Raw genomic sequence first — 19,840 nt, forward strand, 5'->3', positions numbered from 1 at the left:
GTGTCTGAGTTAGACTTTGACATATAGATACAATTCTTCTTTTTTCTTTTTTTCTTTTCTATCTTCCCCCCCCCCAGGGGACTTTCTGGGGATTGAACCCAGGGGCAGTCTACCACTGAGCTAGCCCTTTTTATTCTTATTTATTTTTTATTTTGAGACAGGGTCTTGCTAAGTTGCCCAGACTGGCTTTGAACTTGTGATCCTCCTGCTTCAGCCTCCCAAGTCACTGAGATTATAAACTTGTGCCACTGCACCTGGCATGAACAGATGCAATTCTGAACACACAGAGTTGGGGAAGTGGGGCTTTCACATGGTCATAAACTTAGAGGTTAGAAAGGAGTTCTGGCACATACAAGGAAGAGAAAGGCAGAAGCTTAGGGCTGGGGAAAGGATATAGCTGGAGACTCTGTGTGTGCAGTAGGAAACAGAACCAGGGTTAGCGATCCAAATTCAAGTCCTGGTTCTGCCTCTCATTGCTAGTAGGTTCCTCATCTGTAATATGGGGGTGAAAATTATCCCCCACATTATTAGAAGGATTAAATGAAACATTAGTGAAAACACGGTAAACAGACTTTATAGTGTGGATTGTTAAAGCTGGAAAGGTAGATAGGAATTTGAACACTGAAGAGTTTGGGGTAAAAAAAAAAGAAGTGATTTCTATGATGGGACTGAAGGAACAAGGCAGTATTATCGCATTTTAAAGTTCTGAAAGGTAGTACAAAAATCTTATCTCATGGTTATCAATGAAAAGTAACCACATATAAAATAAACTTTATTATAAAAATGATTTTAGTTTTACTTTAGAATGCAGCTTCAGTGTAACTATATGATGGTGTCTTTGTAATCTATTGCTTTATTCACTTTTCCTTTATTCTTTAAGCCAACATTTATCCACTACCCACAGAGTTACTCACTTTTGTCAGACTTGTGACCCTGAAGTGAAATTATTAAATTCCATGGTACGAAGGTCCAGTGCATTCCATAACCCCTCTGTTGTACCCCAGTGCCTCTCTAGAACATCATGAGAAGCCAGGCATGGTGGTACATGCCAGTAATCCCAGTAATTTGGGAGGCTGAGGCAGGAGGATTGCAAGTTCAAGGCCAGTCTCAATAACTTATCAAGGCCTTAAGCAACTTAGTGAGACCCTGCCTCAAAATAAATAAAATTAAAAAGGGCTTGGCATGTGATTCAGTGGGTTCAATCCCCAACATAGAAAGAGAAGAAGTGGGGGTAGGGGGATGGAGGAGGAGGAGAAGGACGAGGAGGAGGAGGAGGAGAAGGAGATGATGATTATGACAACACAGTCAGTAATCCTTCTCTAACTTCCAGCTCCCTGCAGTCAAAGGACTCAATCCTGGCAGGGCCAAGGGTAACAGGAGAGTCAGATGGGGAGAATAAAGTAATGACGTCAACAGTGTGGATCATAAGAGCAGTCAAAGGCTGGGTGTGTAATTCAGAGGTAGAGCATGTGCTTAGTGTGCAGAAGGTCCTGAGTTCAATCCCCAGCAAGAAAGAAAGAAAGAAAGAAAGAAAGAAAGAAAGAAAGAAAGAAAGAAAGAAAGAAAGAAAGAAAGAAAGAAAGAAAGAAAGAAAGAAAGAGACCAAGGCAGAAAACTCTCCACGAGAATTGAGAACTGAAGATGTATCATTCCTGGGTTCTGTTCTCCCTTGAAGACTGGGCATCGATGCCTCATTCCCACTTGCCTTTCTCCCCAGATTCTCCTGGAACCTGACAGTTTCCTGTTCATAGAGGGTATGGATGGAGGTATGATATGAGTTGTGGAGAAGGCACACTTAGCCTAGCCTCTGGAAGACTCCTGCCAAAAGGAGGGAGACATCTCAGCCCAGAGTCACACTTTTACCGAACAGCTGTGCCAAAAATGATTCCAGGCTATGGAAACATTCAGAGTAAAAATAGTATGTGGGGCATATTGAGATGCTTCCAAGGAAACCTTCTCAGGGACAAATAAAATATTTTTATTGGGAAAGGGCTTGCATTCATCCTGCAAGTCAGCTCTAAAATGAAAAACATCTCTGGTTACTCACACCTAGGCTGAAGGGAATGCTTCTCAGGGGAAGCCCTTGTTGCTTATGTATGAAGGAGGAGGTTTTCTGTTGGAGCCATGGTTTACTGTGCAGGGAAGAGGCACTGGAAAAGGAAACACCAATTCTAAGGTCTGAGGCTCAGAAAGTTGTTCTGTTGAGAAGGCCAAGTGAGTTCTACCTTGGGCCAAGCTGGGAAGGAAACAATACTGTTTGAGGTTTTGTTTTTGTTTTGTTTTGTTTGGGGTACTAGAGATTGAACCCAAGGGTGCTTTACCACTGAGCCACATCCCTAGCCCTTTTTTGTGCATGTGTGTTGGGGGGTGCTGGGGGTCAAACCTAGGGTCTTGGTGCATACCAGGCAGACACTTTACCCCTGAGTCACATACCCAGTGCCCCTAGCCCTTTTTATTTTGTATTTGAGGCAGGGTCTCACCAAGTTGCTTAGAGTCTCACTAGATTGCTAAGGCTGGTCTTGAACTTGTGATCCTCCTATCTCAGCCTCCCAAGTCACTGGGATTACAGGCATGCACCACCATGCCAGGCTACAACACTGGTTTTAATTGTCACCTATACAAACACTCCACAAGGGCCCCTGACACCAAGTTTTTGGATCCCCCAAGCCTTAGACCACGTGGCACCAAATATGGCCTGGAGAAGTAGCTTAGTGATAGTGCACATGCTCAGCATTCCAGAGACCCTGGGTTGGATCCCTGGTACTACTGGGGGGAAAAAAAAGTTTGAAAAGAAAAATTCAATTAAGCACTACTTTATTGCAAACCACTGAGATAATGTAAACAATTGGAAATTTGGATAATGTAAACGACTGGAAAGTTTGTGTTGCTTATCAAAATATTTTATAAAGAGAAAAGAAGACAGAAGGAATTAACCTTGAATCTTTAGGTAAAGTGTCAAGGTAAAAAAGAACAATATCATGTGCCCCCCAAATTCCCAGAGGATCAAAATTTTCTTGGTCAGGGGCTGAGGGTATAGTTCAGTATAGCATGTGCAAGGCCCTGGGTTTGATCTCTAGAACTGAAAAAGAAAAGAAAGAGAGCAAAAAAGAAAAGAAAAAGAAAACTTTCTAGGAAAGCTTTATATCATTGATATAAACTGTCAAAGTACATTAAATCAGTCACACATATTGCAAAATGTCTGACATTCCATGGCAACTATATAAAATGCACATTGTTCATTAGGATATAAACCAAAACTCAGAAATTTATGGACATTTTGCTATGATACAGCTGTAAATAACCTTTGACCTCACCCCTTAGGAAGATTTCCAACACCATCATATCTAAGTGCCCGCTTATTTATTTATTTATGTATTTATTTATTTTTGTGTGCTGGGGCTTAATCCTGGAGCCTAGGCAGGTGCTCTAACACTGAGCCACATCTCCCAGTCGGTGCTCCAAGCATTTTAGATGAGCTGTCTACCAACTAGCTGGACAGTGCACACTGCGAAATATACTTGGTTCACTTATGTGGCTACTTCTTGACCTGGCCTTTCAGATTACTTCCTTAGATATCTCTTTGACTTGACATGATACTCCCACACTTGTGTGACACAAAAAGTTAATTGATAATTTGAATAATTCAGCCAGACAGTTCTCCCTGGGAGATGTAAAGATGACAGAGAAGCTCTGTGGAAACACAAAATCTGGCTCATCCGTAAAAGAGCTCCATGAACAGTCTCCCCCATTTCTCCCCCTCCACCAACCCAGACTTCTCAGAGCTACTCCCAAATCTTCACAGGAAAGACCTGAAGACCAAAGTCAGGGAGTGGAGGCTTCTCTTATCTCCAAAAGGACAACAAGAAATTGCTCCACCATATTGCATAAAATGGGCAGATTCTTTTCCTGCTCTTGTATCTCACTGTACCACATGATATAAATGATTTGAGTGTGTGCAGAGGTTGAAAACACTTGGAAAATTAAAAAGTGCTATACAAATATAAAACAGCTAAGTCCCACCAACTTGAAAGAAATTCAGAGCTCATTCTATCCCAGCACGGTTACTAAGTAATGAGGCAAGCTCTGTCTTGGGGCAGGGCAGGACCAGCCTAAGGGAAGAGCTGTCTCATTCTGTTAGAAACCAGGGGAAGTGTGACTGGAAAAATGAATGCAGATCCTGATGTTCCTTGGGTCCTGGGTGCAGCCTTGCATTTCTTTCCTCTTGAATATTAAAATACTTCCTAATGCTATCCATGTCCTAGATTATTATATGAAACTGGAAATTAGTATTCTGTTCCAATACACTGTAGCACTTTGCTTTGGGGGTTGAAATGATGGTTTTTAATAAGCTGGCTCCAAGCACCTGTCACCAGTAATGGAAATTCTGCCCGGGAAGATAGATCGATTCTTGTTAAAGGACCAGGAGGTAATAAATTTCACAAGACATAACTCAGCTTCCAAATCAGGACTCAGGAGAATCACTTCCATCTTCAGGCACTAATCCTTGTGCATGTGGTCCCTGCTGACCCTGACCATTGCCTCAGTCAGTTAGCCCTATGTCGATATACTTGCATTTGGGGGAGTTGGGGAGATCCACACAGGCATCACTGACAAATGTGAAGTGCCCAGGACTAGATCAGTGGAGGGAGACTGCAGGAAGGATCAGACCCATGAATCTTAATGCTCTCCTACCAGCAAACCCAAATCTCCACTGTCCCTGGGACATTAAGATCATCAAGTTTCAAATTAAACTCATTACAGAAATCCAAACTAATATAATCATATCCTTTGATGTATTGGGTTTTTCTTGTTTTCAGATCTGACCACTTGCACCAGTTGTTGTAGGGAATGGAGACTGATACATAATTTGATGCTTAAAACATGATATAACTAATAAAGCTAAATATATACCCACTCCATAATCCATAAATTATATAGCAAATGAGGCACCAAAAGGCATGTTCAAGAATAATCACAGTAGCTTTATTCATAATAGCCCAAAATAGAAATAACTGAAAGGTCCACTAACAAGTGAAGTGGATAAACTGTGGTATGTCTATACAATGGAATAGCAGAAAGCAGTTAAAAGAATTAAAAACTAATGCACACAATAACATGAATGAATCTGATGGACATTTTGTTGAATGGAAAAAAAAAAAGACCCCAAAGAGTACACACTATATATTTTTTTTCTTCCTTTCTTCCTGCCACCACCCCTCCACCTTGGTAAAGGTGATTGAACCCAGCATTCTACCACTGAACTACTTTCTAGCCCCCTTTATTTTGTATTGTAAGATAGGATCTCACTAAGTTGACAAGGCTGGCCTCAAACTTATCCTTCTTTCTTAGCCTCCTGAGTTGCTGGGATTACAGGCCTGTGCCATCACATCCAGCTTGTGCTGTATAATCCTATTAAACAGATCAATCAATATTAATGGAAATCAGATCACCATTACCAGGAATACTATACTGGAAAAGGACAGGGGAATGTATAGGGAGGGGGAGGGAATCTTCTATTTCTTGTTCTGAATTGTGGTTATATGGGTAAATATTCATCAAGCCACACTGTTAAGATTAATGCACAGTGTTGAATATATGTTACACCTCAGAAAAAAGGGGGGGAACTTCTTTATAAAATATTTATTATTTATAACTTTCAACATGAAAAAATGGCTCTGATGTCTTTCTTAAAATATTACAAATCTGCTGGTGTTGTGGTGCATGCCTGCAATCCTAGTGGCTCAGGCAGCTGAGGCAGGAGTATTGCAAGTTTGAAACCAGCCTCAGCAACTTAGTGAGGCTCTAAGCAACTTAGCAAGACCCTGGCTCAAAATAAAAATAAAAAAGGCTAGGGATGTAATTCAGTGGTAGAGCACCTCTGGATTCAATCCCCAATACAAATTAAAAAAAAAAAAAAAAAAGTTAAAAAATCCAAATTTGTCTTGATTCTAAACAAAAAAGGACAGAAATTACAAGAAAAAAGAAAGAAATCATCCAGGAGAGGTGGGACACACTTGTAATTCCAGCTACTCAGGAGGCTGAAGCAGAAGGATCTATTGAAAGTTCCAGGCCAGCCTCTGAGATTTAGCAAAACCCTGACTCAGAATAAAAAATTAAAAAGGTCTGGGGGTGTAGCTCAGAGGTAGAGCATCCTGGGTTCAATCCCTAGTACAAAAGAGAGAGAGAAAGGAGAGAAAAGGAGAAATAACCCCTAAATGTGAATTTGTAAAGTCTCCTATCCAAAGCAAAACCAGGATGTGAAATCATTGGAAGTGGTTTTTCCTCTCTCAGCATCCCAGGATTAAGCAGTGTCAGCAAGTGCCTCAGAAGCCAGTGCCAACATAAGTAGGCACTCCCTCTAAGTCCTTGTTTTTACTCTGGAGAGCAATTGATCCTTCAGTTTCCAAATTGTGCCAGATATCTTTTTAAGTGAAAGTAGATTACAAAATAAATGCAAAATGAAACTACAGGTTTTTTTTTTTTTTTTTTTTGGGGGGGGGGGGGTGTTTTGTTCTGTTCAGATCCTCAGCAAGCTCTCTTATCACCGAGCTAAGTCCCTGGCCCAAACACTTCTGAATTTTTTAAATTTATGTATCATATATATGTGTGTGTGTGTGTGTGTGTGTGTGTGTATACACACACATCATCAGCCAACTACTTATCTGTTCATTTTAATTCTCTTTTTAAACCTCTTCTACCCTGTTTTTATTCCTCTTCAACTCACTTGGGAATTCAAAGCACAGTGGTGCAACTCTAATAGGAAAACCTCCAACTAACAAGGGTTAGCACTGGGGTTGGGAAGAAGGGACCAGTGTTCCAGTTTGTGCTTGTTCTCCAAATGTTTGCTTTTGGTAAATATTTTGGTCTCTATGAATCAAAGATAATACCCCAGCAAGGGGTGAACTGATTCAGTTTGGGTTGATCTCCACCCACTTCTTCACTTCCTCCACCTATTTCCTGCATTGTCCTCTTTCTGTGTAAACAAATACAGGCTTTGGAGGATGAGAGAGCAGCATTAAAAACTAAAAAATCAAGCACACACACTTTAAATGTTCAGGTGGCTGAATTTTTACATACACACACAGGTAACCACCTCTTTAACCAAAAGATGGAACATTTTAAGCACTCTAAAAGCCTCTCTTTTGTTCTCCCCAACAAATATTGAGAAGGGAAATTTTTAACCTAATACTTTTTCAGCATTTTATGCCAAGGGGTTCAGTTCTCATCCTCCTACCAAGCATATTTAGGGAGCATAACAATATTTCTCCTATGAATTATTTTTAAAAGTAAACATGGAAACCATTAAATGACCAATAATTTTTAAAACGCTTTTGATGATACATCTGGTGGATTGGATACTGTAAAATCATTAGTCATGCTTTTTAAGAATATTGAATGACACTGGGGAAAGTTCATAATTTGATACTAAAATAAAAGGCAAGATATAAAAATGTTCATACAGAATCTTGTTTTTGAAATTACACGTGTTCAAGGAAAAAGAACTGATGAAAATACAACAAAAGGTTAGTTTTGGTAAATTTTGGTGGGTTGGGATGGGTTTTATTTTCATCTCTATAGTTTTTAATATTTTTAAAATTCTTAACAATGAGAATGTGCAACATATTCAATCAAGGAAAAAAAGTTTTCTTTTTAAGTGTTGGGACAGCCTAAATAACGAAAGTTAGGGAAACGCTTTTCTAAATGCCTGACAACTCCTTTCATTGTGTATTATGCAATTTTTTAAAAAAGGCATTTACAAAATAACTTGAAGAATTGCTTATGGCCTAATAATCGTATACTGTTTTAAAACAAGTTAGAATGTATATAACTACAAATTAGTACCGGGAAAGGAACAAAAAGCAGACAGTGATTGCCAATTGTAAAACACAGGCATTGAAAAACGAATGGAAATTTTTTTCAAAGAAAATTGTTTACAAAAGGTTTTCATAGTACCTGTATGTTTTAAGCTCATATTCTTTTTCCCCCCCGATTTGTATTTTGCTTTTCTTTTTTTTTTTTTTTTTTTTTTTTTTTATATTTTGAGCTCTTATTGTTTTAAGGAGCAAGAATGTTTGGGAACTTTATTTCAATGATTGTAGTCTGAAACGTTGTGGGGAGCAGGGTAGATGTGGCCTCTTTTGCTCTAAATCAGATTCCGCAGAAACCCTTGTGCGTAATACTGGAGATCCTTAACTTTGATAAACGCTGGTACTGAACTACCGTAAAATTACTCAAGTGCCAAAGACTTGGGACATTTACGGGAAGTTCATTACATGAGACCTTCGCACTTCTTTTTCCAAATGAAGGCTTCGTATCGCATCTAATTGTTTCTCTTCTACAGAGCTGGGGACGGGGAGAAGCGAATGTGCGAATTGAATAGCAGATTAAAATCGAAAAGCAGCTTCCCTGTTTGCCCCACAGTGTCCCAGTTGCTTAGGACTCTCCTCATCGGATGAGACCGGTGGCCTCACTTGCCTTAAAAGATACAGGTCTGTGAATTTGACCCTGGCGGCGCCCACGCCTGTTTTCCCCAAAGGTCAGACAAAGGGAGAGGGGTTGACTGGATTCTTTCCAGGGCCAGGAAGGCCTGTGAACCCAAGGTTGAGGAGGAGGATAAAACAACAAATCCTTTTGGTCCAAAGAAGTCTGTGGCGGGTAAAAGCTAAATAGGGGGGCGGCGGGGGAGGACACGGACAGCGTGAGTGGGGTGACTCCCTCCGGCCTCTTACGATTTGCCTGAGAGGACCTGCCTCGTTGCATTTTCTCTAGCCCCAAAAGAGAAGGCTGGGTGGGAGCTCGTCGATGGGCCGCCAGGGTTTGCTGTCTGTGTGGATCGCTGCGGCTCCGGGGGCTCCGGGAAGGCGGCTGGCGCGCCGAGCCAAGCCGCGGAACGCACAGACGACCCCGCGCCTCCCCGAACTCCCAGCGCGCCCACTTTTCCTTCTACTGAATAATCCTGGGCCAGGAAAAGATCCCGGGATCGGACCTTGGACTCTCCCTTGCTTCAGGATCCCGAATTCTTAAAACAACAATGCAAAACTGACACGACTCCGCAGGCTGCTCAGCCGATCGCGGCACTCAGCCGATAGCGGGGGACGATCTGCAAGTTTCCCGGGTCCCGCGGTTACCCAGGGTAGTGCTTCCTCGGCCATGGAGACGGGAGACCAAGTTCAAAGTTTCCAGATCCTGGGAAGGAGACCGAGAACTGCGTGGGGGCTCTGCAACCGCTCTGGTGGCAGCCTGGAACTCGCGCGGCGGCGACAGCGCGCGGTATTACCAGGCCCAGGGAAGGGCGCTCTCAAATCGCGGCGACGGCATCAGGCGCCTCTCGAACTTCTCTAATAATGCATCGGCTTTAGCTGTTATCCTTTTATTACTTATGTATTTTTTAATCTCGATTGTTAAAAGAAATTAAGAGATTTACTGCCAAATTTAAGGTAAGATAGCATGAATTACGGGTGAGGGAAGATGTTACATTATTTTGATCCTAACATATTGGTCTGACTTGCCATGTGTCCTCAATAATAGGGGGAAGTTCTATTTTGTTTGTTTTGTTTTGTTTTGTTGACGGGGCTGGCATGGAACCTTGTGCGTGCTAGAAGAGCGCTGCCACACAGAGCTACATCCCCAGCCACAACAAACGGGTTTTAAAATGTAGGCCTAGAGAATTTTCCCGGAGGGCAAGGATCAGAAACTCTTTGATAAAGCAATACAAGCTTGGGTGGAAGAGGCCTGGTCTTTCACATTCTGGGTCCTTCTATAGGCCCCTCCGCCTTCTTTCCCCTTTACGCTTGGAGTCCGCGTCGGGTTCCGGACTCCCGACTCCCGGAGAGGTGAAGGAATGTTTATAGGCAGACTCAAGTTCAATGACAAAACCTTGCCCGGAGGGGGAGGGGCAGTGAACTTCAACCATCAATAGGACAAAGGCTGGGCGCAGGTCTACTGCCGGGTCATCAAGCTGGGTGTACCCAGAGAGCTGGGAATCCACGGCATGGGTACAGACCCTCCTGTTAGAGAGCTGCCTCTTTGCCCCTGGCCTGGAGCCTACGGACTGCGGCCCTTAGTGATGGCGTTGGCCCGCCTGGGTGGAGTTGGACGGACCTGAGTATAAATGGCTAGATGGTGTCTGATGAGGGCCCAAACTTCACCCTGGCATCCAGAACCGTGTAAGATGCTCTTACCTTCTTCCTAGTTAGCTCTCGCTCATCCGGAGCCGGAACCAGGATCCATAGTTTTTCCACCGCGATTTGCCTTTTCCCTGCCTTCCCTTCCCCCACCCTGAGTCTTTCTCACATCTTGCATGGGGGTTTGATATTCTGAGCATCTTTCCGGATCCTTCTATACTTCTTGGTAGCCTCCAGATGCCATGGGATTGTGCATAAATCTTTTTCACTCCTTGTTCTCCACTTGTCCTGATTTGTAATCATTTACAAAGGCGTCTTCCCACCTCACAATGCCAGAGTTCATAGAATATAGTCCCCATGCTTCAGGACTGCAGGCCCAGGATCTGTAAAGCCTTAATAAGGTTTTATTTCCAGGGTATTTCCTCCTGCCTTCCACCCCCAATGGAAGGTTTTGTATGCAGTAGGCATTCAGTGAATGAGTAGCTGGTTGAACTAAATTTTCACATGTGTTTAACCTGCTGTGTTTGCACTTAGGTAAAGATGTCCCCTGCCCAAGGTGGAGCTGGGTCTAGGGGTTTGAGTAAACCTGTGTGACCTCAACTGGGTAGCCCCAGATGGAAGAAGGTGTTTGTCAGTGTCTGAAGGGACCTAGCATGGAGAGGTTTGTTGAAGGTGGGAGAGAGGCTGGGCATCCTTTTCTGTCAGTGGTGGAGACCTGGAGCTTAGAGATTAAAAGGACCTGCTTTGGGGCCCAGGTTTTGCCTCTGTGACACCCATCAGGTAACTTGCCTTCTTATTCTCAATTTATGTATTTTATAAAGTGCTCACTCAGTTGTGAATTTTGTTAAGTGCAGAACAGCAACTCTTGAGGGGGCTGTGGCAGAGGAGGAGCCCTCTGGAGTGTGGGGAGTTAGGTGAGTCTTGGGTGTGTTTGTAGATTCATGTGTCCATTCTAAGATCAAGTTAGTAGTGGCAGTGGCTGAGGATGTGGGCATGTGGCCCATTTCTCTGTGCTGGGTCTCAGTTCCCCTGCACCTACGTGGATCTGTGGTAAGTCCCTTCCAGTTGCTCCTCAGATTCCAGTATTCACCAAGCCAAGCCCAAGGAACTTCTGAGAGGGCACAGGTTTGAGGGGAAGGAAAGCAGGGGACCAGAGGTTAAAGTACACTGTTTTTTGTTTTTTGGGTTTTTGGTTTTTTGTCTTAAGAGCTAGAGCTTTTCCCTTAAGGGTGATTTAGTAAGTCATTATCATCAAAGTTAAATTTTGCCCAGTTTTTGAAATAGTTGTTTTATAAAATATTATAGTTTTAAATTAAAATAATATTAATAATATTAATTTTTTTTTCTGTGCCAGGACTCCATCTCATCAAACACGGTTGGGAGCTGACTGGCTGTGCTGGCTTCCACCCGCTAGCCTCTCCCGAGCCAAGGCTGTGCATGTCCCGGATGCTTCGAAGCATTTTCTTTGTCCCTTTTTGCCTAAGTGTTTGCCGGACTTTCTCGAAACCAGCAGGAGGTGTCCCTACCCTGAGGTCTCTGTGAGAGTCTGCCCCAGGTTCTTCCCTTACTTGCAAAGACCTCCAAATCCCCCAAATTCTTAGAAGACCTCCTTCCAGAGCCTCCCAAGCAAATTCCAGACTGGAAAATCGGTAATGCCCTTGACCCACGAATTAGCTGGTTTACTTTATTAGAGAGAAACCTTTGGAGATAGTAAAAACCCGACCGGTCCTTGGTTTGAAAAACGGGCGCTTAACATTTCTCTTCACTCTGCAAAGGCCTAGACCAGATTCCAGCTGGCCTCTAGTCCCTGCGCTCCGCAGGCATGGCTTGAAGGTTTCAGCCTCCCAGTGGCCTAAGGCTCCGCTCACGCACATAAGCCTGGGAGAGGAATTACCAGAGAGCAGCGCTGACTGCCCACTCCTTACAGTCTGGGGCAGGGCTCCAGCTATGGCTCCCGCATTTCATAGCTGCAAGTCGGGGACGAAGGCTGGAGTGTCTCCTCTGGTCGCCCCAGGCTCCTCGCCTCCCCGCCATCCGTGGCTTTTCCCAGCAGTTCTCCTGGTAGCTCTCGCTCCGCGCCCGCCGTTTGGCTTCCTCGCTCCTTCGCGGAGCCAGAGATGTCCCCTCTTCCCCTCACCTTCCTCCTTTTTGCCGTAAAGCGTTTAGCAGAGTGGGGGCGGGGTGCTGGAGACCACCAGCCTGGATCCTCAAGTTCAATGGCAAAGTCCCTCCCCTCCCCCCAGACTGGGTTCCAGCAGTCGCTGCCTTTCCCTCCTCATCATTCTAGGGGGACAGAATTCTTTTGCTACCCCTCCGTCCCCCTCCCATTTCGGAGGCAATTTAGGGGAGGGTACAACGATGGCATTCTTTCACGCCTCCTCCGACCACTCCAACCCCCCCAAACACACACACACACACACACACACACACACACACACACACGATCTTCTACACATAACAAACTGGTATCAGAGAAGGAAAGAAGAGCTGGCACCGGTTCTCCATTGGGTGTTTTAAATCTCTGTCCAGGCCCAGACCAGTGTCTGGGGAGAGGGACCCCGTGTGTCGCTCTTGGATAGGGGGCCAAAGGCCGACCCAGTAATTTCTCCCCTCGTACCCAGGGGTGTAAATATCGAATAAATTTCTTTCAAAAAACGACGAAACCTTCTCCTTTCACGCCCTGCACAGCAGTCGCCTCCACGCTTTCTGGTTCGTTTACGGGAGCGAGTTCATTTATTTAATTCGCGACTGTAGCTCTGGGGTTTCTGTTAGACAGGACGGAGGTGGGGCACGGAGCTTTCCCTGAAGGAAATCTAATTAAAGTGCAGCACTTAGGATCTTGAATAAAACTTTAATGAAAGGGAGGAGGGGAGCTGGGGCAGAGAGGGGAGGTAGCTCTGCGTTGGGGGAGGGGAGCCGCCGGTGCTCCCCGGAACCAGGGGGCTGGATGGTTTGCTGGTTTTTGTTTTCTTGCTGCAAGCCCAGCTTTCCACCCCGGAACAACTCCCAGTAGGGGTGGAGGGGATGGGGGCAGATTCTGCATCCGCCGCGGCCTGGCTGAGTCGTGGACGGCTAGAAGCATTTGCCTGCAGCGGAGAAAGGCCCTAACAGTGGAGCCGCGGGTCCTCCTCCCCTTTGCGGTTGCCGCTCTCTAGATTTAAAAAGAGCTCCGGGAGGTCGCGTGGACACATTTCACCACCACCACCCTTTATCGTCATAATGTACCTGGTTTGGAATTGGAAATGATTTTGGTCTTGGAGCCCGTGTAGACATGACGTTTCCTTCCTTGCTCAAAGTCTCGCCTGAAGAAGCTCATTTGGCTCAGAAGGAGGGGAAGAGTATGGAGGGACGCTCAAAAGTAAAATTAGGCCTTGTTGGTGCAAAGGCTTATTTTCTGGAGTACAGGTGTGTGCCTCTGCGTCTACTTGTCCGTGAGAATGTATGAAGTTACCTATTTGTGAACGTTGTGTTCACGCGTTTGTCTAAGTAATTTAAAGAAAAGCACGATTGTAGCTTAAAATAGTGCTTATTTGAAAGGAAATAGCTGCAAGCGAGTCAATGTGAATGTGTAGATTTCGTTGTAGTTTGTGTATCTTTTGCGGTGTGTGTGGGGGGGTGTCAAATTCAAGGCCTCGTTCAGGCCAGGCAAGCGCTCTGCCACAGAGCCCTGATGTGATTTGGACACAAATACGAGATTTCAATGGGGTCAATTTCAATGGGGTGGGTGGATATAATTCACTTTGGGAATAAAGTGGGTATTTGGAAAATGATTCCATAAAAAGGTTTAATAAAAAACGAAATTGATGTTTTTTGCACAGGTTCCATACAAATCAGTCAAAAAAAGGGGGCACCGCGAATTATTATGGGAGGAAGGTGAATATATTATTCCCGTGGAACGAAGACGTGAACCGAAGGCAGATGGCGCCGCCGCCTTGTTCTGAGTCCCTGTTCCACCCTGTTCTTTTATTCGCTTCGTTCGTGTTGGCCCTTCTTGTTCTCCACCTGCGCCTCTCGGAGATTGAATTTACACATGAACCGACACATCTGCCGATGGGTTGGCTAAACTGCAGACAACACTGGGTCCTGGAACTCTTACACGCAGCCCAGGACCCTCCAATCCAAGAGGCCCAAATCCGATGGCGACTGTAAGCCCGACGCTCAGCGAGGCTGCCAGCGGGTTCCCTTGAAATGGCTAACATCTGCCGGCAGGGGGCGCCCTTGTCCTCTTAATAGTCTAAATACACTGGTTAGCAGAATAAATCTCTTAAACCCTCAAATCTTTTGTTTGCTCTGAAATTATTGTGAGAAAAAAAAAATAGAACCTCGAAGATTTAAGTCCCTCGTATCAGAATGGATGAGTTAGGGTTCTGGAAATCTAGAAGCCCTCCACCCCACACAAGCCTCTACCTGGGTCATCTCCATTAACTAAAGTGGCAGTCCATCTTGTGACCTTTCCGCCCTCCCCATGTGGGGACCCCTCACCATGATGCTCCTCTCATTTATCTTACACCCTTCCCAGGTGCCCATCGGTGCTGAAGTCTCTCCACTCCAAAGTTGGCAAGGGAGAGATCTACTAGCATTTGGTCTCTTGGGTCAGGTTTGGATTTCTAATGACGGAAGAATGAACCTGTGACATGAAAAGCTATCCACACATGGCTTCTCTTGAAGGAGAATGTGGAAGGCAGAAAGTGATCTCTGAGTGGGGTGTGTAACCCAGGAGCTCAGACTGACCACAGAGCTTGGAAGGAATTTTTCAGTCAGGAAGGGGAGGTCTCATTCTCCTTCTATCTGCACAAAATCTGAGAGGGAGGCTGACCTCCAGCTTTCCGCCTTTTCCCTCATTCCTGGCTCCTCTTTGGTAAATAAATGCAGAAGAATCAGAGCCACTTCCCTTCTCATTCTTTCCCTGGGAGAGAAGCCAGGACTGGGATCCTACCCAACCACAGTCCGGACACACTTGAATCCCTTGGCTGGGGCAGCCACCCTTGAGTTTGTTCAGGGACTATGGACCCGCTCTGAAAGGGAAAGCCCATTGAGATGGTGGCTTCTGTCAGCCACTGCTCACCATCTACCTGCCCACCACTTGAAATTTAGGTCAAGAGGGCTCTCCCTACTTGGGGTCTGTGCACTGGATTACAGAGACCCCCACCAAGCCCCAGGCTGCAGGAAGGCCCAGCTGGCAGGTCCCATCAGGCACTAGGCCCATGTACAAGACATCGGGGAACCATTACAGAGGTGGAAAACAGTGTCCCTCTCAAGGTGACAGCTCTACAAAAAAAAAAAAAAAAAAAAAAAATCTACTTCAAGTTTCCAGAATTTTACACTATGTATCCCAGTCTACATATGGACCAGAAAAACAAGAGTTGGTGCCACTCTGCATTCCACCCACCCAGGATTTAGGGTACGTGAACTGAGCTAGTTAAAAGGAAAGAAAGTCTGAGGCCAATGGGGGCATTTACCACCTGGAGTTCCTCCCCCCTAAGCTTGGGTCTTTGCACATCTGCAGTCACCTGTTCTTTCACCCACAAAGACCTGGACATCTTCCCAGCCTGAGACTCCAAAGTTCCTCTGGGTGTCACAGGAAGAAAAAGGAGAAAATGGGTGGTTTACTCTCCTGCTGAGCTATTCCAGCATGTTTGGGACTGACTTGAGGGTAGCATAGGATACTACTCTCTCTTCCATAACTACTGGGTCTGGTAGGCACTGTCTACAAAGCTACAAATATCTATTTCATGTGGTTCCTACATGCCCAATAAACCATGACCTACTTGGGTCAGAACAACCAGGAACTTTGAGGGTAGACTTAGTGAATTTGGGGAAGGAAGTGAGAAGCTTTGAATTACCCAGGCACTTCCTCAAACTCTTGTTTCTTTGGAAGAAGGACAGACAGCAGCCTGTGACTTCATTTTCATACAACTGAAAAATCTGAGTTAGAGATGATAGCTACCCAAAGGGCACGACCTAGAGGGTAGGTAGGGACATCCTGCCCAGCTGTTATCTTAGGAAAATCCTGGACTGGCATCATAGTTACACAGAGGAATCTGCCTTTTCTCCTCTCCCCTGCTTTCCTGATGTTACTGGAATGTGGGGAGGGGTGTCATGAAAATGGAAGTGGGTCTGAGAGGAAGCTACCCTGCAAAGGGATCTTCTTCCAAGTTTATTCATAATCAGCTCAATTCATGAAAGCAGTTTCTAAAGCGCTCTACAGAGCTCTAGATAGAAAATATGAGACTAATTATCATGGCAACTAGTACTGGTTATCATGATTATCACCACTGTTAGGATGAATGATTATGACTGGAATGGGTTCTTCAGGAACCCTGACAGAGAGAACTGTAACTCTACGCCTCACTCTACCGGCACATACAGGATGCCCAGGCTGCACCTGAGGAATAGTCCAGGAGCCAGTGGCCTTCAAAGAGTGTCATCTCTGGGGGCCCCTCACAGAGTCCTTGGCCCAGTCAGGCCCTAGCAAGTCTCCTGGTCTCCCCAAGACACCCCCACCTTCCCCTGCCCGCACTCAGCCAGGGAGATCCCTCACGGGGTAGCGCTGGTCTTGACCTTGGCAAGAACCTTCTTTTCCTTGACCCGGCGGTTCTGAAACCAGATGGTTATCTGGCGCTCCGAGAGGCTGGTGGCCGCTGAGATCTTGCGCCTCTTGTCCTTGGTGATGAACTTGTTAGCCGCATACTCGCGCTCCAGCTCGCGCAACTGCCCCTTGCTATAGGGAATGCGCTTCTTGCGCCCTCGGCGGAAGGCACAGCCTTCGGGAGGGTGCTGCGCGCTGGAGTCTGTATGTCAGGAAAGGGAGGGAGGAAAAGCACTCTCAGACCCCCACCTAGCGCCAACCCAACCCAACCGCAGACCCTGGCCCAGAAAGCCCGGAGGCTACGTCATCTTGCAGGAGCATTCAGATCATCCTATAAGCGCATGTGTGCTCTTGCTCCCCCAAAGCACACTGGAGCACCCCCTGGATTCCAGCTGGCTGGAATTCCAGCTGGATCACCTCTCAGCCTCTCCTACTGCAAGCCACCCTAACCCATCACTGCCCTCCCACCCAGGAATCTACAAACACCCACCTCACACAATTGGGCCTTTCCCCAAGATCACATATATCCACCCCCACACAAATTTTTACTCTTGGCCACTCATAGATTCTACAGGCAAATTCTGCACATGAGTAAACACGTTTGTGCACACACACACACACACACACACACACACACACACTCACCAATGCACACACCTAAGGTGGCAGGAAAAGTAAATTTTCCTTTGGAAATTGAAAACTTGTCCAAGAGAAAGTGAAAGACATATTCTCTAAAGAACACCCAATTCCTCCTGTCCTCCCACCACCCTCAAACTCACTGAATTGTTAGTCTTTGTGTGGAATTAGGCTGGGTAGGAACACCTTGGCCCCTACTCACAGCAAAGGGTTCCAGGGCTCTCTGACACATTGAAAGACTAGTTCCAGGGCTTCCTGGGGGAGTGAGGAAGGCTGGCTGACCTCAGGCTTCAGAAAACACCCAGCTCAGGTCCCTCACATTGACCCTCTGGAGCCTCCACACAGGCCCTCCAGCAAGACCCTCCTATAGAGTCCTAATAAGCAACCAAGTTCCTCCTCACCAGGCCCAAGTATCCCTCCTCTTCTTCCTCCTCCCAGGCAAGTGCCAGCGTAGCCCACTCTCAGAGCCAAGGGGACCCAGGATAGTGTAGGTTACCTGCAAATGCCGCCTTCCAAAAGGGACCCGGTGGGTTCTGTTCACCCTGGCAGCACATCTGGCTGTTCCAGCCACTGGCCAAGGCCCAAGGTTGATAACTGTCCACAGGCAGCAGGGAGTCATGACGAGGCTCCCCAGGGGCACCGAGGGTCTGCACCACCGACACATCCAGGTAACTGGCCATAGGCTGGTAGGGTCCCGGATACCCGGGATAGAAGGCAAACTCGGTGGGGCGACTAGGGTACTCCTCTCCGGCCGCAGGAGTCTCCGTGGGGTAGGCAGCCAGAGTGGCCGCCTGGGCACAAGGTTTCAGCGAGCTCCGGGACACCCGGCAGGAGTAGTACCCGCCTCCGAAGTAGCCATAAGGCACAGGAGCTGGGGATGCCCCCTGGGGCACCCCAGGACACGGGTGGCATTGCTTTGGTGGCTCTGCAGAGCCCGGAAGATCCAGGGGGCCATAGTTGACAGCGGGCATCAGCGTAGGAGCCGCTGGGTGGCTGGTCATTGGGGAGTGGGCGACTAGATTCCGACCCCCTCCGGATCCCAGCAAGCCTTCGATATCCTTGGCCCCGTCCAAGGTGGCATAATTGCCGGGCTCCATGGGGCCGAGGGTCGGCTCATGGGGTGCCGGGGGTGGGGGGTGTAGGGGGTACCCAGCTCACTCTCCCCACCCAGGCCCGGGGAACCCAAAGCGTTTTAAATTGCTCCCAGCTCGCACGGCGCCTGCATTCGCCCGGTCCGGCCGTCTTGACGCAGGAGACGCAGGGGCCCAGGCACGCGCTCTGATTGGCTGCGGCTTGGGGGAGAGAAGCTCATAAAATCCTCCCGGCAGAAATTGCGGAGGGAGAGGGGACGAGGAGCCGAGCCCCACCTCCGTCGCCTCCTCTCTCTCCCTGGCTCTCTGTCTCCTGCGCTTTGGCAGGTTTAACGAGAGAATAAAAAGCTCTCCCAATAAAGTGTCCATCTCCTGGGGGGAAGGGGAGTCGGGGGTGGGGCGAGAGGCCGCTCCCGGCCTCAAAGGAGAACCCGGGAATGCGCCTGAGTAAGAGGAAGCTGGGAATGGGGGTTACGGGTACTTCGGAGAGCCCTTTGCTTTGGGGCCTGGGTACCATCCCAATTCATTCCAGATGCCCCTCCCGTCCCAGATGCGCTCTAATGAGCTTCTCTGACGCCCAGGGACGTGCCTGGGACGCCCCTTCCCCCAGGGACCCTAACTCCTGCCCAGAAGGTTCTGGTGGCCCCAATCCCGGGTGGGGCGGAGCAAGGGGGCGGGGGACACGAACTCAACGTAGAAAACGTGCGGTCTGAAGCCCAGGACACGCAACGTCCGGGCCTGAAGGGGAAATGGGGCCTCTACATGTTGCCTGTGAAAGGGGGTCTGGATTTCCGTTTAAGGGTGGAGAGACAGACTCACAAGATATGACAGGAGGGAGGAAAGAAGCGGGGGAAAGGAAGAAGGGGAAAGAGAGATCCAGGAATTGCAGCATAAAGGGTGCTAAAGAGAGGTTGAAGGCGGAGATGGAACAGAATCTTATGAAATGCTCAAGTGCCAGTTGGAAAAGAATCCTTTCTCAGCTGCCTTTTTTAGATCTCTGGGGAAGCAAAGCTTGGTTAACTGGTCATGAACCAGCTTTGGGGATCCTGGATCCTGAGAAGAGAATACGGGAGGCCGTCTTGCCTGTGTGGAGTTGCCCAGCCCAGCCGCTCTGCCCCGCGGTCCTCTCCTGAGCCAGGAGGGCCTGCAAATTGTCCCTAGTGCCAGTACACTTGCACTTAAGCTGAGTGCCCAGAAAGCCCAGCACCACATCTGCTTCCTGTAGATTTTAAATTTCCTTAGAAGAAGAAGGGGAGCCCCAGCCGCTGGCAGAATTGCTTGAGGCCCCTCTGTTGGGGCGTAATGTGCAGTACAATCCAAAAGACTCAGTTTTGTTCACAAATCCGTCTTCAAAGATTTTCTGTTTTCCTTCACTATCCCTCCCAAATCAAATCCATTAT

General features: G+C 47.0%; 1 protein-coding gene across 2 annotated transcripts; it reads right to left on the bottom strand.

The window, feature by feature from the left end:
- Positions 1-6,308: 6,308 nt before the first annotated feature.
- HOXB13 (homeobox B13) lies at positions 6,309-18,768 on the bottom strand. Of its 2 annotated transcripts, XM_079134311.1 has the most exons (3): positions 17,846-18,768; positions 16,686-16,915; positions 6,309-6,377 (listed from the first exon to the last, which is right to left on the bottom strand). In XM_079134311.1, exons 1-3 carry the CDS (start codon positions 18,444-18,446, stop codon positions 6,324-6,326), a joined length of 885 nt encoding a protein of 294 aa, XP_078990437.1. In that variant the 5' UTR covers positions 18,447-18,768; the 3' UTR covers positions 6,309-6,323. The 2 variants fall into 2 exon arrangements, with proteins under 2 accessions (XP_078990437.1, XP_078990438.1); XM_079134312.1 differs by lacking the exon at positions 6,309-6,377 and having other exon boundaries at positions 16,256-16,915; positions 17,846-18,767.
- Between the last annotated feature and the right edge of the window lie 1,072 nt (positions 18,769-19,840).

This window comes from Sciurus vulgaris (assembly GCF_902686455.1).
Source record: "Sciurus vulgaris genome assembly, chromosome: 3".
NCBI classification, from domain to species: domain Eukaryota; kingdom Metazoa; phylum Chordata; class Mammalia; order Rodentia; family Sciuridae; genus Sciurus; species Sciurus vulgaris.